This window comes from Orussus abietinus, unplaced genomic scaffold (assembly GCF_000612105.2).
Source record: "Orussus abietinus isolate OABI.00-Male unplaced genomic scaffold, Oabi_2.0 scaffold324, whole genome shotgun sequence".
NCBI classification, from domain to species: domain Eukaryota; kingdom Metazoa; phylum Arthropoda; class Insecta; order Hymenoptera; family Orussidae; genus Orussus; species Orussus abietinus.
Genome location: NW_019394468.1, coordinates 54,709 through 72,595, shown reverse-complemented (window position 1 = coordinate 72,595; position 17,887 = coordinate 54,709). Strand labels below are relative to the sequence as shown.

Sequence of the window (17,887 nt, the reverse complement as noted above, 5' to 3'; positions counted from 1 at the left end):
TTGCGTAAAGGACTTGGAATATTTAGATAAGAGGATATTAATTCCTACAAGTTTTCCATACCTAAACTTGGCTTTAAGGTGATGCAAAAGTGAGGCCAAAGAGGTCTCGTTTGTGAAACACTTCTGCGAACCGGGTGTAATTGAATCATTTGAAATTTTACCTCTTAATATGGATGCCCTAAGGGGGACACTCTTGAATTTTCCAGGAAAAAAAAACTTTCGTTACAATTTCAAATTTTTTATGAAATTTAAGTTTATGGGTGAAAGGGACCCCTTCTTTGGGGTCTCCATATTCACGTGGTAAAGTCTGAAACGATTCGGTAAGGTCAGTTCAGAGAAAAGTCTCACGAACGATTGACTCCTCGGATGCTCCTTTCATATCACCTTAAGGTGATACGAAAGTGTATCACCTTAAGGTGATATGAAAGGGTCATCCTACATACACCCAAACGTCAGAATATTTGAAAAACTTTTCTCCAAACTGGATGCACCGATTCATTTGAAACTTCAGCATCTGATTATGGAATCCACACGGCAGAAAGCGATGTTCAAATTTCCAAATTTCATTTTGCAAAGAAAAATGTCTTTATTTATTCGAGACTAGAACCAAGGGCACATATTTTTCTTTGGGAAATGAAGCTTCACGAGCATCGCATTCTTCCTTAGGACCTCCGCAATCGCGTGGTGAAGTTTCAGTTGATTCGGTGCACGGTTCCCAGTTTGGAGAAATGTTTTATAAATATTTTGACGTTTTATATATATATATAATGCCCTTTCATAACACCTTAAGGAGCCTACACGGTGTCATTTGCACGTGTGTCGAGGGGCTATTCCCTCGGGAAGTTACGGATTTGAATGCTCGAAATCACGTGAAAATCATCTGGGAGTGAGGGAAAGTTGTCAAAAATCCCCGTCAGAGTTTCAAGATTTCTTTTTCATTTTCTCTCCTATCGAATCGCATTGTCGTTTATCGTATGAAATCAAAGGCAATCGGTTCGCAAAGAAGGGGATCGATTCGACTGATCTCCAAGTGAAGCGCACACGTATTTGGCGCGAAACTCTACCGAGTATCCTCTTCGCGGTCTCCCGTACCCGAAATACCCGGAACTACGGGGGATTACAATTACCGGGAGTAACTCCCTCAAGGGGAGACAATAAAAATGGCTCGGCGTCGCGCTTCAAAGATCAAACGGCTCGGACGAGGGGAGGATAAAAAAAGGACGCACCGCAATACGCGGAATGGGTTGATCCTGGCGACATCTAGACCCGATGATAGTCGGATGTCGCCAGGAAGAAACCGGCGGGTTTTGCGGGAACATTGTCCCTCGTCGGTCACGGGACATATAAGGACACCCGGCCTCCTGCAGGACCTCGAAGGCCAGCCCCCCTTCTAGGGACGCTCCCGGGGGACTTCTCGTAAATCACGTGGCTCCGGTTCCCCGAGACTGCATTCGAGGATGCTCCGCGACTAAACTCTCGCTCTCTTTCCCCGTGGCACATTCGTCCCGGATATCCCGACGCTTTCTCGAGAGAATATCCTGGATGATGAAGTAGGTTTCCGAGGCTACTGGGAGAGACCTTCTGGGGAAGGAAGGCCGGTTGACCTAGGTTAAGGTTATACGAAAGTGGCGTTTATGAGACTTTCCTCCGGACTGGGGGTATCCAAATGGTTAGTTTCATGTCTAATGCAGAAATTTAAGAACTGTCTATACAACAAAGGTTTAATAAAGCATTAAAAAGGGAATTCATTTCATTTATAAGGGGTCAGTTTATGAAATTTTCCTCCGAACTGAGTGTACCGAATCGATTTATTTTACGTCTCGTGGAGAAAGATAATAATTCTCTATACAGCAAACGTTTAAAAAAGAGTTTATTTCATTTACAAGGGGTCAGTTTATTAAACTTCCCACTTGAAATCGACGATTTTCGAAATTAAAAGTCAACTGGGAGCATCATGAATAGTTTATTTTATTGCGGGGACAACCGACCCACGTCAGGAGGAAATAGTTGATTTTTCATTTAGTAGTAGAATTTATTCATCCCTGTCCCTGCACAGTTGGAAGTTACGCTCCGACCATTTCGTTACAACTGACCTACGCCACCGTGAAAAGATTTAGTACTTCAATATAAAATCCATTTTTCTTTTTTTTTTTTTAACATTTCCCCTTGACGCAAAAGTTTCGTTACGTTCACATCATTACGTTGTGCGGTATTCCTGCGTTTTCCATTTTTCACAAGTTCAATTGTGACCGTTTTTATCTCGAATGCCATTGTCATTCTTGCGCTACGAGTCTGGTTCTTCGGGGTATTTAAATGGACTTGGTCGCGTAATTTAAAGCACGCGTCCGAAGAGAAAAAAAAAAGAAAGAAATTGCGGGGTAAAAGGGTGAAATTCTGAACGAGAGAGGTACAATCGCGTGGCAGGACTATTTAAAACGGAGTCGATGGGGACTTTTTTCTCCTTTTTGACGGATGCACAGTTGCATCGTCCAGGATCCATTGACCCTGAGAGGCTGTATTTCCGTCCCGTGAGAATGCACGACTCGCCGCGTGTCTTCTGCGACGATTCGGCCACGAAAAAGGAGAACCCATCGAGGAACGGGAACAAAAAGACCGAGAAGCCCTCAAGAGCAACTCGAGATGAGCAAAAGGAAGCGCCGACCGAAATACATCGCCGGTGTCGACCAGGAGCACCCAGGAAGACTCACCAGAAGTGCTCTCTTGAACCGCGAAATCGTCGACTGGACTTCGATATCTCGGGGTTTAAAAAAAGAAAATAAAAGAGCGACTCGTTATTACGAATAATAATATGCTTAACCTTAAAATTTATATTCACCTTCACACGCCATGCATCACGAATGCAAAGTATTCAGCCGGATTAAATGTTAAACCATTTGACTACTAAGAGCGCCTAAAGGCGCCCGACGTTTGGTCCATTATTGCCTGCACGGTCAGACGAATTTCGCCCATATGTCGAAATGGCTCCGTGTTCAAAGGGTTAAAAGGAGAATTCAAATTCAGGTCGCAAATTAATTAGCGACGTAGAAATTGCCGTTTAAATTTAGAAGATTCGTTTCTCCGAAAAAAAAAAGAGAGAGAGAGACTCCGTGCAACAAATATAGCGGATATTTAACTGGACGTAATGTCCCTTAATTGAAATGATTTAGTGATTGTGGCAATTGAAATCGCATTCACATCGTCGACGCATAACATGCGCAATGGGTTCAACCGGAATAAAAATTCGAAGGAGCTAAATTAACATTCTGACTATAAATGAATATATAAAAATTGTTTATATTAATGATTAATAGTTGTCATTTAAAAATCGAAAAGCGAAGCTTATTTCTACGACCGACAAGTTATATTTAATTGGACGGGGCTTCCCTTCGTTTAAATCATTTCATCGTTGAGGTCATTGGAATTATATTGATCATTTCATTGATGCCATTCGATGCATCATGGATGCAAAGAGGAATTAACCGGATTAAACCATTGGAGGGCCAATTGATATACCGCCTGTGAATTAATTTATATTAACGTGGCGCATTACGTGACGGTGGCGGTGAGAGTACATACACACGTTCGAGTTATAATAACCCGTCACATGCAGGTGACAGATGTTATCCGAGAGTAAGGGTGAACGGACGGGCCGACGATATATCGCGAGGGGAAATATTGATGATAAAAAAATATTGAGGGGGATACGAACGACCAAAACCCTCCCGCAATTTCCCTCCGACGAGAAATTAAATGAGAGCGGCCACAGAGGTAAAAAATCGCGACAGCAGCGGAAATTAATTCCATAAAATTGGCTTTTACATTCCGACTTAAAGGTAATCACGCTGTTATATATATATTTATTTATTTAAACCGTGAGATGACAATTGACAACGCAGAGACAAATGATGCCGCGTGGCAATAATAAAAATCGGTTTACATGTCCGTTGCGAGCAGAAATTATTTATCGAAATCAACAGGTTTTCATATAGATCACGTATGGTGTTTTTTTATTTTTTTTAATTATATTATTCATAGTTGATAACAACCACGTTAAGATTGCATTAGTTCCTTAGGCATTTAGTCGCGTTATTTCAAATGACTTTTTTTGGCGTTATCGCACTCGTTTTTACGTTTCTCGAATCCCATTTTCAACCCCTCATCGGATCGCACTTTGCAACTTTTGTTTGCAACATTTTCATAAACAGGGAGACTTTACCCCCGGCGCGGTTAAAAATGGAACGGGGAAAACAATGAAATCCGGGATAATCCCCATTTCCTTTTTGTCGTTTTGCGGACCACATTGCGGGTAACTCGGTCCAACATTTTTTTTTTGCAACATAATCAGTAGTTTTGCTGTTCGTGGTCGTACCTTTCTCGGGGAATTTCGTTCCCACGAAAGGGGTGCCATTTTTCATTTTGACATTTAATCGAGTCGGCCTTGTTTGCTCGGCATACATCGACGCGACGTAGGGGCTTTTAATAATTACGAATTACGCTCTATTGTTGACATTCCCACACACTGAAAAAGATATTTCCTTGAGCAATGCTCGTTCGGCTCAAATGACAGGGTTTCGGTAAAAAGTGCACGTAAAAGTCCCAAGAAAATATTTCTTTTCCATCCAAAGAAATGATAATATCCCGCGAATTTCATTCAGTGCAATAAATAACTCAGAATATTTTCTTCGATCGACCGAAAGAAATGGTTTCTCAGATATGAAAACGTATTTCGCTTTATTGAACTGAGAAAAGAAAACGTCGTGAATAAAAAACAAAAAGGCTTTTATTTCTCTCTCAAAGAAATTATTTCATTGGAAGGAAAGAAATGAAACGTATAGTTTCCATCTCTACTTTATTATTTTAAGACATGAAGCGTTCTCACGTTAAATATTCGGAATGTTTGTAACAAAGACTATATCCCTTTGATTTTATGCCACAGTTTCATTAACTCCATTCAAAGAAATCATTTCTTTGGGAAAAAAAAAAATTCTTCTCAGCGTGCGTGTATAGAGAGAGGGTTCCTGGTGGACCGTCCACCCCTATTTAAATTGAGGGGAATGGTTTATATGGAAATATACATATATATATATTTTTTATTAATAGGGCCGACACGAGCACGGTCTGCGGCCAACAAACGGGACTAAATGTAAAGGGTGAAAAGGGGTGATTTTGGGGCGGATTCGGTCCAAGGGTTCTCCACAAGGGAGGGCACGTGTCCTTGAAAAGGACCGCAGGAACGAACCCTTTGGCTCGATAGCGGGATCAGCTGCATCCGGCCAGGACTGTCAATGTTTGACAACTGGCGAACAGCCGCGCCCTTCCTGACATCCCCGCGAGGAATCCCCGTCGAGAGGATAGAAGTCCTTGCGGCACATTTTAAATTCCAAAAAAAAATTCTTCACATGTGCCCGTCATTTCTTCACTAGTTCTAAATTATCGTACGATGACAAGAATAGACTCGAGCACGTACGCTGAGAAAATAAACGAAGTTCATTGAACCGAAGAAATACTACCAAAGAAATATTTCGTTAATTCAAAGAATAATCATTTGGCTCGGATGAAATCAAATTAATTGCCATCATTCGAAGGAAATGTTGCGTTCAATTTATAGGAGATGAATGTAAGAGCATGAAAAATGATGAAATAAAATGATTACGTCGGGTACCCTCGTGTCTCCGATTTCCACGATTTTTATTCTCAGGTGTTACCACTTTCTGGTAGAGTATCGAAGAACGGAATTGATAAAGCGTTCTTAAATTGTGGGTTTATTTAAGACTCCTTTTATTTGGAGAGGGTTGGGGCACGGATTGGTACTTATCCCCGGGAAAGAAAAACGAGAGAATTATCGGCTTACCCTGTTGGGCTGTACGTGCCAGCTTCTCCGTTTTCCGTGTCTTTGTAGGCCATCCTCGGAGAGGGTAAGGTCAGCTCTGCTGCCTGCCAAGCAACCCCCTGTATCGTATTGACCCACCAGGAGTCGTAACCGATTCCCTGGACAGATGCCCTGAAACGTAAATAAACGCGTATTAACTACCAATCAGAAATTATGATCAGTTATTAACACTAGAACTACCACGACCGGTAAAAATAACTGCTTCGAGATGGTTCATCCCAGGGTTGGATAAGTATTAAGGTAATAGTATTAATAATCTTAAAAAAAAAAAGCGTCTCTTTCAAATCGACTGATTTTAGAGCGAGAGACATCACCTTTAGAGTATTCACGAAATGAAAGATCGCTAATACAACAATTATTTAAGGTGATATGTTATCATCATGAAGCTTTTCTCCTAATTGGATGAACCTAATCGTTTCAAACTTCACAATCTGAATGTGAAGGTTATAAGGAAGGTCCTGACACTGATGAAATATAAGTTTTCATAATAACAAAAAATGTTTAAAATGCCCGTAAATTAATTTTCTTTCTAAATTGAAATTTCACGGACCTTCCTTATGGCCTTCATGTTGTAAAATTCGAAACCATTCGGTACACCCAGCTCGAGTTACTTAATCATTTTGAATTTAATCGTTTCAAACTTCACAATCTGAATGTGAAGGTTATAAGGAAGGTCCTGACACTGATGAAATTTCAGTTTTCATAATAACAAAAAATGTTTAAAATGCCCGTAAATTAATTTTCTTTCTAAATTTAAATTTCATGAACCCTCTTTATAGCCTTCATGTTGTGAAATTCGAAACTATTCGGTACACCCAGTTCGAGTTTCTTAAACCAGACCTCTTTAGCGCCACTTTCACGTCACCTTAATTAATGCTTAAGTCTCTCTATTAATTATAATAAATTAATATCAGGACAGTTGTCTTACCTGCCTGCCTCGAAGAGCGCAGAGCCACCAGCCCTCGAGGCCTGAAGTGTTCTGCTCCAAAACTGTAAGGACATCCCCTTTCCGGAACGCCAATTCGTCGGGCGCCTCGGCGATATTGTCGTACAATGCTCTCGCCTTGACACACTTCTGCTGAAACAAAACGGAAAAGGTTAACAAGGCGCCAACAGCCTTAATACCACTCTGAAATTCAAGCCGCAACAATTAGAAACCCGGCGTATACATTATGGCGCCCTTAATCGGGGATTTCGAGGAACATCTTAAAAGAACATCCGAACATATCATTTACGTTTTNCGTTTACGACTTCGACTCTGAATAATTAAGGTGATATGAAAGCGTGATGCATACATACCGAAAAGTCAAAATATTTATAAAACTTTACTCTAAACTGGATGCACCACATCGTTGGAAATTTCAGCATGTGATTATGGAGACCCTAAAAAAGAACGTGATGTTCATGAAATTTCATTTCTAATGCAAAATTCTTTTATTTATCCCAGACTAAAGTCAAGAATAGATTAATTTAATGAAATTTCACGAACACCACGTTGTTCTTTAGGGCCTTCATAGTGACGTACTGATGTTTCAAATGATTCGGTGCACCCAGTTTGGAGAAGAGTTTTATAAATGTTATTACGTTTCATATATATAGAATGACCCTTTCATATCACCTTACGGTGTTAAAATGAATAATTTGTCGAGTACCAGGATTTATTATTCCAACACCTTTTACCGATTAACGGCTTGAGGATCGACATCGACTCTCGGCGACGCAAAAGGACCGTGTATAAATATTTCCGAAAGGGTTCTCTCGTTAAAACCCGCGTTTTCCTATTTTCTCCCTTTTCTGTAAAAGTCGTATCGGAGGGAAATTGAGGGGGCTAAATAAATGGGGAAAAAAAAATCAATTTCGTCGCACGGGAGCGCATTGGTTCCCAGGCGATCCGGAGTCGCGTTTTGCCGCACAATCGCGGGATAAGGAGCGCGTACGCGGAAACGCAGCGGAATGCGTGACGTGCGCGTGGGGCTTCAACTTTCAAGTGGGTTCAATTGAAATGCAGAGCGTCGTGTCGTGCCTGCCTTAGCTACCGTCCCGGTCCGATGCGATCGCGTCGCTCTCGTGGAAATAAACAGTGACGTCACTGGCGCGACTGCGAGATTCTTCCAGGGATTCCTCTCGCCGGTCGCAGGCCCACTAAGCGAGAAAACGGGGAAAGAGAGACATGTGATCGAATACGCTAAACGTATGGCATGAAGATTAATCAAGACTTCAATGCGATGGTTAACCGCAGGTTGGTCCAAAGCAAGATGGCGGCTGCGGCGTTGCGTAAAGTATTTTCCTAGCCGGGAGAAAAGTAAGAAATCCTTCCAAGAGTAAGAAATTCTTACAAGGTGTATAGAAACGCACTGTATAGATTTATTCTCCTTCACATAGCTCTTTTCTATGTCGCGGACGATTCTTAAACCAGAAACTGTCCGTTGCGTCATGTAGAAGAGCAAGATGGCGGCTTCCGGCGCCAGCGACGCGCCGCGTTCGTTGGAAATTGGTCCTGACGTCACCGGCGCGACTGCGAGCTTCTTACAGGTATTTCACACGAGGATCACGACTCATTGAGTAAAGAAATGGGGAAAGAGCAACGTGTGCTCAAATACTCACTACAGGTTAATCGCAGGTTGCCACAAACCAAGATGGCCGCGGCGCTGTGTCGATGCGACCACGTAGTTTTACGTAAATTATTGTCCTATTCGAGGCAATAGGGAAAACTGCATATAGAAATCCTCTAAAGATCCGTAATAACATGCACTCATTTAATACAGCACCTCTAGCCCGCGTTCGACTTTTTAAACCATAAACTGTCCGTTGCGTCATGTAGGCGAGCAATATGGCGGCTTCCGGCGCCACCGACGCGCCGCATTCGATGGAAATTGGTACTGACGTCACCGGCGCGACTGCGAAAAACTCTTCCAGGGATTCCGGGCGCGTGTTATTGAGCGAAGAATCGGAGGAAGGAGAATAGTACGCGTTAAATTCTTAAGAGATGGTCAGACGGAAGTCGCGACGACCACCGACCAAGATGGCCGCCGTGAAATCACGGGGGAAGGTTCCATCGATCGTTCCAAAATAAAGAGTTATTCCCGGCAACATTATCGACTTCTTACGGCACTACGAGCACGCGGGAGTTATCATTGTAATCGGTAGCGATCGTCTTAGTCATTTTGTCCTCCTTCGTCAAATAACGCGTCGTCTTCAAGGTACACCTTGAGGCGATTAGTGAGTGATCACGGCGCAGCTTCCGTGCGTAATTAAAGGAGGTGCCCGTCTACATCAGGCTTAGCCTCGATGCGCACATCTCCGGAGCGTCTAATCGGAAACTGATTAGGAAGCATCTAATAACGTTAGACAGGCAATCCGAGGGGATCGAGGAGAGAAAATGGACCCCGACAGGAGCTCCGGGTAGTGATTACGTAAATGTGCGTTTCAGGGTCCTACCGGTTACGTCACCGATGACGGTGCGTTCCGCACTTTGGGAAAATTCCGCCCACCCGGTCTGGGCTACTCTTAAGGTACTATGAAAGTGTCATATATATATATATATATGCCAAAAAGTCAAAATATTTATGAAACTTTTCTCCAAACATCAAACTCTTAAGGTAGTATGAAAGTGTCATATATATGCCGAAAAGTCAAAATAGTTATGAAACTCTTCTCCAAACTGGGTGCACCGAATAATTTAAAACTTTAACATGTGATTACATAAGTCCTAATGAATGTCTTAGAGTTTTTAATTAAGCTCTTAAAATTCGCAAAATTTCATTTTTCGAGAAAAAAAAATGTTTATTCCAGACAAGAAGCAGAAAAAAATTGTTGTTCGAAAAAAAAATGATACTTCGTGAGTTTCAAGACCTTAATTAGGGTCTCCATAATCACGCGTTAATGTTTCATCCAATTAATATTTTTTTTTGTCGAAGGCAAGTAAATTTCATTACCTTAAGGTGACATGAAACTAGCGTGTCAGGAGTCAATCGTTCATGAAACTTTTCTCCGAACTGTTCATACCAGATCGTTTGAAATTTTACCTCGTAAACAAGGACGTCCTAAGGTACTGACACCCATGAAATGTCAGATTTAATAAAATTTCTGTATAAATGTTTAAAATTTCTAGTAAAAAATAAAATCTCGCGAGTTTCAAGACCTACTTGAGGCTTTCTTATCCATATGGTCAAATTTGAAGAAAAAAAAAAGAAAAATCGGTACACTCAATTCGGAGAATACTTTCACGAACGAACGCCACTTTCATATCACCTTAAGGTGTACTCCACAATGGTACTTTATCGCCCAAAATGCCACGTGGCGATTCCGAGTGGCTCTCAACCCCTCAAAGGTCTGAGACTCGTTGCTCTGCCTTGTACACGGACCCTTTAATTGCCCGCAACTTACGCAGAAACCAGAGGGATGTACGCAACACGATATGCACCCTCGGTACGACTCTCGACACTATCGATGTCACGATGGAATTACTATGTGTAGGGAATTACCGTCACCCCTGCACGCATTTACTCGACATCGCACTTGTTCCGGAACTGAGTCATATTTGGTCAATGTGTGGTATAGGGTTGCCCTCGAGAGAAAAAAAAAAAGAAATTAAATCCCGAGGAAATTCGAAACTACTCCTCGGTGTCTCGATTACACGAGGAAGTACAGGGCACTCGAATGTAAGTAACTCATACTCGCCGGAAAATAATTTCTAGTCACAATGACACCATTTTATTCCCTTCGGCAGGTGTAATTACTCGAAACTGAGTTCGCTAAATATTTTTGCAGAAACGCTTTTACTCAACGACCAATAATAATTGGTTTGCCGTTTCATAATTCATGGTAACGCAAATTATTTTCATGGTTGCAATTATACTGGCGATTAAGTCGTTAGTTACATCGCTTATTTGAACGAGTAACGACAAGAGTATTATCGTTCCGTTGCTACGAATTTATTTTCTAATTCCGCAAATCCCCTCTTTTTTTTTTAGAATCTCTTTTATGATTACATCCACGTTTGACACGACTGCAAACATTTTTCCTGCCAGTGCAATTATTACCGTGGTGAGAATAAAACTTTATCAGTGCTGTCCTTTTCCGTATATAAAACAAAATACCCTAATCTCAAGGAGAGTATTAAAACAAACTGAAATTATATCAAATATACATTGATGACAATTAAAATGGCAAAACCAAGAGTTAAATTAAAAAAAAAATGAATGATATCCGATTTAGTCGCCACAGTTGACATAAGAACGAGAGTATAATGTAATCTCTTCTTAAAAGTACATTCATTTTTCTTATCACCCGTTACTCTGTTGTAACAAACCTTCTTCTACAAGAATTTGGTGTGTTATCCTCCACTACTTATAGACATTGCAATTTTAACGATCACCCATATAATATGGCTAAGTTAATAATAATATTAACACTGAATGGCGCCATTTTTTCTCTATAATTTCTGCGCATGCTCCATCGGTTGACATGACGCATTTGTTAATGGGCTTTTACATTATAAGTATATATACTTTATTTTTTATGCTTGATAGACACTAAGCGAATTTTAGACGGACAAGACTTGCGGAAATCCTTTAAACGTTTCCTTTCCCCTTTTCATTTTTCTTTCTTTCTTATGTCACGGCACGCATGGGGCAATTGTGCTGCAATTGACGTAGAGGTGTACCCGGGATCAAGGGGATTTACCGGGGCAACGAGTGGGATGGAGTTGTTAATGTAAAACGAAAGGGATTAAGCGCGTCCGGAAGTGGTCCAGGACGATGAAGGTTTCCTGCAATTTCATCAGGATTAAATTTGTTCCGCCGTTTTGTTGTCGCCGGTACGCCAGGGTTGTTGGTTCTATGTGCAATCCGTCCCGGTACCAATTACGGGCAAAAAGGAAGGAAAAGGAAAAAAAAGAACTAGACAAAAGTCACCAAGCGATTACCCAACGTGACTAAAAACCCAAAATAACCGTGTCATAACTCACCTCCATTAAACGAGAGATGTTGCGTTTCACCATTTTGCATTTTTTCTCAATAAATTGCAATCGTTCATTCCGAAAGTAGATTCGCGCGAAAGGTTTTAAACTTAATATTTGTAAATAAATAGATTTGTGTAAACTAAATTCACGATATAATCCGTGCATAAATTTCGCGCATTTTAAAATGAAATTCAATTTTGCACGTTTCAGGTAAACGTTCGCCATACTCTCGTAAACAGGCAAAGGAATGGTGAGAGGTTTTTTTTTAAACAGTCAAATTACTCAAAAGGTAAATTAAACGTCTCTTATCACACAACGGAGACATGAAGGATGTACCTCGAGAAGCAGGTCGTGTCCTCGACAGAATCACAGAGATAATACAAGACGGGAGATCGCCGGTTTGCATTGGTACCACAAGGTACCGACAATTGCAGGTGTGTTTGACGTTCTCTCACGTTCGGAATTAAAAATTACCCGTTTCCTCTCTTTTTTTTTCTTTTTCTCTTTCTCGTGTTCTGTAGAGTTCAGCGACTGCTGATTACAGGTGACAAGTGACTGTGCTGGTGGAACCGGTCGGTAAATCGGTACCCTATCTCCTTGGTTGCTTCCAGACCCGATTAAAACTAAAAAAAATCAGTTCCACTTCCTTAAACGATTGAAATGCATTTCATCATTTAATTTAAATAATGTAACATTCGTTTCGTTTAATGGAACTTTAATCCTGCATCCGAGATGACATACGTTCCTCCTCTCGAAAACAATTAAAATTAGTTTTACTGTTTAATTAAAAAAAGCAACAGTGCAAATTTACATCTGGATTCGAGGAGACTTGTGTTCCGCTCATTAAACCATTAAGTAACATTTTATTCAATTACGGAGGACGTAATATACTTTTGACTAAGTTCCGTGCACACTCATGCTCTACCTCTTAAACTATTAAATAACATTTTATTTAATTAAAAAGAGCGTAATATTCTCTTCCTTTTGAAGTTACATCCGCACTCGAGGAGACATGTATTCCACTCATTAAACGATAAATTGCATTTCATTTAATTAAAAAAAAAAGAAACGTAATATTTCATTAATTTCCAAGTTCCGAGCATATTTGAGGAGACTCGTATTCCACTCATTAAACGGTTAAAATGCATTTTATTCAATAAAAAAAAAAGAAGAAGAATGGGAAATTCTTTTAATTTCGAAGTTTACATTCACCCTCGAGGAGATTCGTGTTCTACCTCTTAAAGGATTAAAATGAGTTTAATTATTCAGTTTTAACACAGAGGAAGTTAACGTCCACATTTGAGGAGACTTTTGCGTGACATCGCGGCGGAGTCTCTTTGTTTTCCATTTTTCTCAGCATTTTTAGGCAGACGGAGGAAAAAACGAGACGCCCTTTTCGTGCGTCATTACTCCGGAAGAGCATGTCGGTGTCCACGCGCATGTAATCCAGTTAGAACGAGGATTATAAACCCGGTAAAGTGTCCCTACGTGCGTTGCGCGTATCGAGGCTTAACACTTCGTCGGTGCATCGCCACAGCTAATGGGATCTGCCCACCCACGCGTGAGCCCACGACCGCGTTATCACTGGAGCATGGCCAATCGCTTTACACCGGGGACCCCTTCCGAATTTCCTTTTTCCCAGGTGCACAAAACCACCCCCGTTCAAATGCGCCTAATAAAAAAAAAAAATAAGGAAGTTAAGACAAAATGTATTCAGGAAGGCAACGAAAGCGACAAAAATAACGACGGGCTTTTTTTATTTTTGAAGAACGCCTAAAAGAAAAAAAAAGAACATGGAAGTTAAGACAATACGTATCCAAGGAGGCAACAAAAGCAGGAAAAGTAACGATAGCCTTTCTTAAACTTTTCCAAAACGTCTAATAAAAGAGAAACAAGGAAGTTCAGACAAAACGTATCCAGGGAGGCAACAAAAGCAGTAAAAAAAAAACCATGACTTTTCTTAAACTTTTCAAGAACGCCTAATAAATAAAAAAACAAGGAAGTTAAGGCAACATATATTCAGGAAGGCAGCGAAAGCAGCAAAAATAGCGATAGCCTTTCATAAACTTTTCCGAAACGTCCGAAAAAAAAACAAGGAAATTCAGACGAAACGTATCCAGGAAGGCACCGTAAGCAGGAAAAATAACAATGGCCTTTCTTACATTTTTCAAGAACGCTTGGCAAACAGAAAAGAAAGTTAAGACAACATGTATTCGGGGAGGCAAGGAAAGCAGAAAAAATAATTTTGGCCTTTCTTAAACTTTTCAAGAAAGTGTAATAAAAAAGAAAAAGAAAACAAGCAAGTTAAGGTAATACGTATCCAGGAAGGCAACGAAAGCAAGAAAATTAACGGTGAACACAGAGGGTTAACGGAGGACCTCCCAACAGTTGTTTTAGGCATTTATCAACGAAAGCAGCAAAAATAATGATGGCCCTTCTTAAACTCTTCAAGAAAGTGTAATAAAATAGAAAAAAAAAAACAAGCAAGTTAAGGCAAAACGTATCCAGGAAGGCAACGAAAGCAAGAAAATTAACGGTGAACACAGAGGGTTAACGGAGGACCTCCCAAAAGTTGTTTTAGGCATTTATCACGGAACGGCGGAATGGGATGTTTTATCGGGATTTTTTTTCTGTCGAGGTACGAGTTCGCGTTCCCTCTGTAGGTAATCCACGTCCACGCGAATCCCGGCCCGATAAGAGATTCGCCGATAAGCGCGCCCTCCTCGCCGAGCGGCATTACGTGAGACGCCCCTGCCGCATTCCCGGCAATGTCAAGAGTGCGCAATCTCTCTTGAATATGTATTACGAATATGTGCCCGAAGAGATGTCGGAGGACTCGCCTCGTAACGAGGATCGGGGATTTCGCGGCTTTCACCGAGGCGAAAATCGTGACTCCTCAGGGTCGACTCGAGAAATGAGTCACCTTCTGTAAACGTCTTCGGCTACGTATCGTCCAGGTCGTGATCGAGACCGACGCGCCTCTTGAGTTTGCTTTGACTCGCTCTCTTCGATTCCTGGTAGAAAATGTGTTAGAACGGCCGGTTATCGCGAACCTCGACACATCCGGCACGGCGCCTCCACCTCCACGTGGATGACGGCGCGACGAGTTCGGGACGTGCCGTCATCAGACTCCGATCGATGACTCCGAACACATTTTTTGTTCGGTGGGAAGCGATCGTTTTTGGGGAAACTTTTCTTTTGTCGTCACAGTTTGGCCTGGCAAACTTTACACTGACTAAATAGTGCCGACCGAATAGTGCTGATCGATGACAACGAACTCACTTTTCGTTAAGCGAAAAATAACTGTCTTTGACGATATATTTCCCCTTTTATAGTTTGGCGAGACAAACTTTACACTGACTAAATAGAGCTGACTCCTGTCGATGACTCCGAACACATTTTTTGTTCGGTGGGAAGTGATCGTTTTCAATGAAACTTCTTTTTTTGTCGTCACAGTTTGGCCGGGCAAACTTTACACTGACTAAGTAGAGCTGACTGCTATCGATGACTCCTAACACACTTTTTGATCGGTGGGAAGCGATCGTTTTCGGTGAAACTTCTTTTTTTTTGTCGTCACAGTTTGGCTGGGCAAACTGTACACTGACTAAATAGAGCTGACTGCTATCGATGACTCCTAACACACTTTTTGATCGGTGGGAAGCGATCGTTTTCGGTGAAACTTTTTTTTTTTGTCGTCACAGTTTGGCCTGACAAACTTTATACTGACTAAATAGTGCTGACTGCTATCGATGACTCCGAACACAATTTTTGTTCGGTGAAAAGTGATCGTTTTTCGTGAAACTTTCTTTTTTTATTACCTACAGTTTGACTAAATAAATCCCAATAAACACAAAGTGATGGAATACACATCGAGAAATGGGGTAAAATCATTGACAGTGATCCTATAAAGCGTGTTAAAAAAAACGTGTTTTACCCGTTCCAATGTTCCCCCTGTCCACGACAAATTCAACGTCGACATAGCGTCTATTCTACGTTTATTAAACTATCGTTTCAGTCGTATACTACGAACGTCGCATAAAACTAGTCTCTACGTAAAATAATCGTTTATAATCGTTTACTATACCTTCAAATAACATTAAAACGTAATAACATAAGTTAACATAGGCAACGAATTAGGCGTTAAAAACCAGCAAATATGGTTTAACCCTTTGCGATCGATGCCGCCACCCTGACGGCATAATGTCATTAATGATCATGAAACAACTTTCTGTAATTTATACATAGAAAGTAAAAAATTTGATTATACTAAATTTGCCGATCGCAAAGGGTTAAACCGGTTAAAGTCATTGAGCTGGGCTTTTTGTAAAAAAAAAAAGAAAAATTAAAAAAGAAAAAGGACGGGTTTATGCCAACCCTGCTTAGAGGATCCAAGGGCAAACAGGGAGACCCCCCGCAGGGATCGCCTGGGGCGGATTCGGCGATGCAGCGCGAGGATTCAAATTAACCTCTGATTTATGCGCGACGTAGCAGCGATATTGATTCCATCATGGTTCAAGGTATCGCGGCCATGCTCACGAGCGAGCTACGTACGCCATTTACACGTACGTACTCCCACTAACGAAACTCCCCCCGCGTAAATACAAATTTCATATCGAGGCCCCGAGTGCCGAATGCAATTTACAGGCAGTTGCAGGGGGCAGGGTCGACGCGGGGCGCCGAGGAAACACTGGGCGCCGGTAATAGTAATAACAGTTAATAATTAACTTTCCGCGCCCCCTCGCAACGCCGCGCGATGACAAACCTGCGGGGACGCTCCCCCTAGAAGGGCTCCAATTTCGATTTCACAGCCAGTAATTAAGGCGATATAAAAGGATTATACCACATATATATCTGTATATAACGTCAAAACATTTATAAAACTTTTCTTCAAACTGAGTCCATTAAATCATTTGAAAGCATTCTTTTTAACACGTGATTATGGAGGCCCTAAGCTTCCTCACCGAAAACTCATTTTTTTATAACAAATTTAAGACATATCGATGAACATATTTGAGGAAAATTGACATTTCACGAGTTTCAGGACCTTCTTTATATCCTCTATATGTATATTGTAGAGTTTGAATCGATTTCAGTATATCCGGTTTGGAGAAAAGTTTCATAAACGATTGTTCTTTGAGAGAGCACTTTGACATCCCCTTAAGGGGGTTTCTATGAACTGGGTGTTTCGAATCGTTTTAAACTTTACAACGTGAACGTGGAGGCTATAAGGAAGGTCCTGGCCCTCATGAAATTTCATTATTTATAAAAAAAATTGTGAAGATATCTATAAACAAATTTTAAAAACATGAAAATTTCATGGGTGTCAGGACCTTCCTTACAGTCTCCATATTCACATTGTCAAGTTCGAAGCGACTCGGTACACCCATTTCGGAGAAAAGTTTCATAAACGATTGTTCTTTGAAAGAGCACTTTGACATCCCCCTGAGGGGGTTTCTAAATTGTGAAGATATCTATAAACAAATTTTAATGATATGGACATTTTATCCGTGTCAGGACCTTCCTTATAGTCTCCATATTCACATTGTCAAGTTCGAAGCGACTCGGTACACCCATTTCGGAGAAAAGTTTCATAAACGATTGTTCTTTAAGGGAGCACTTTGACATCCCCTTAAGTGAGACGGCTTAATAGGATTGTAGCCTTGGAGGGTTTTGAAAAAGCGTCGGGACGCCTTTCTCCGAAAGTGACGGAAACCCTGTCCCTCGCATCTGGCTGCCAGAATTTCAAGGAAGAACTAAACGCGTACTCGCATATGCGAGCAGAGGGCAGAAAGTGGGCCGTAAAAGTGGCCATTTTGCGAGTGGCGTAACCTGCGCCATTTTGGGGGAAGAAAAACTCGCCGGAAGGGTAATGAAGTATGCAAGGCGCGAAACGGGCCCTTTTTCTCGAGACCCTGGTGCACTTCCAAAATCCTCAAAAAGGTAAGAGCAAGTAAATTAACATAAATTAAAGGCAGAAAGAAAGGGAGGAAAGAAAGAGCGGATAATGTTCTACCGGTGCCCATATATTAAAAATG

At 41.2% G+C, this 17,887-nt stretch overlaps 1 protein-coding gene across 2 annotated transcripts in view; it reads right to left on the bottom strand.

The window, feature by feature from the left end:
- LOC105702895 (breast cancer anti-estrogen resistance protein 1) overlaps window positions 1–17,887 on the bottom strand; it is a 64,963-nt gene that overhangs the window by 19,833 nt on the left and 27,243 nt on the right. The window contains exons 2-3 of one of the 2 annotated variants that reach the window (XM_012430839.1): window positions 6,819–6,968; window positions 5,852–6,001 (exon numbers count right to left, since the gene is read on the bottom strand). In XM_012430839.1, the coding sequence (XP_012286262.1) occupies window positions 5,852–6,001; window positions 6,819–6,968 (300 nt within the window). The remainder of the gene's footprint in view (window positions 1–5,851; window positions 6,002–6,818; window positions 6,969–17,887) is intronic. The other variant, XM_012430840.1, reaches the window with a different exon arrangement.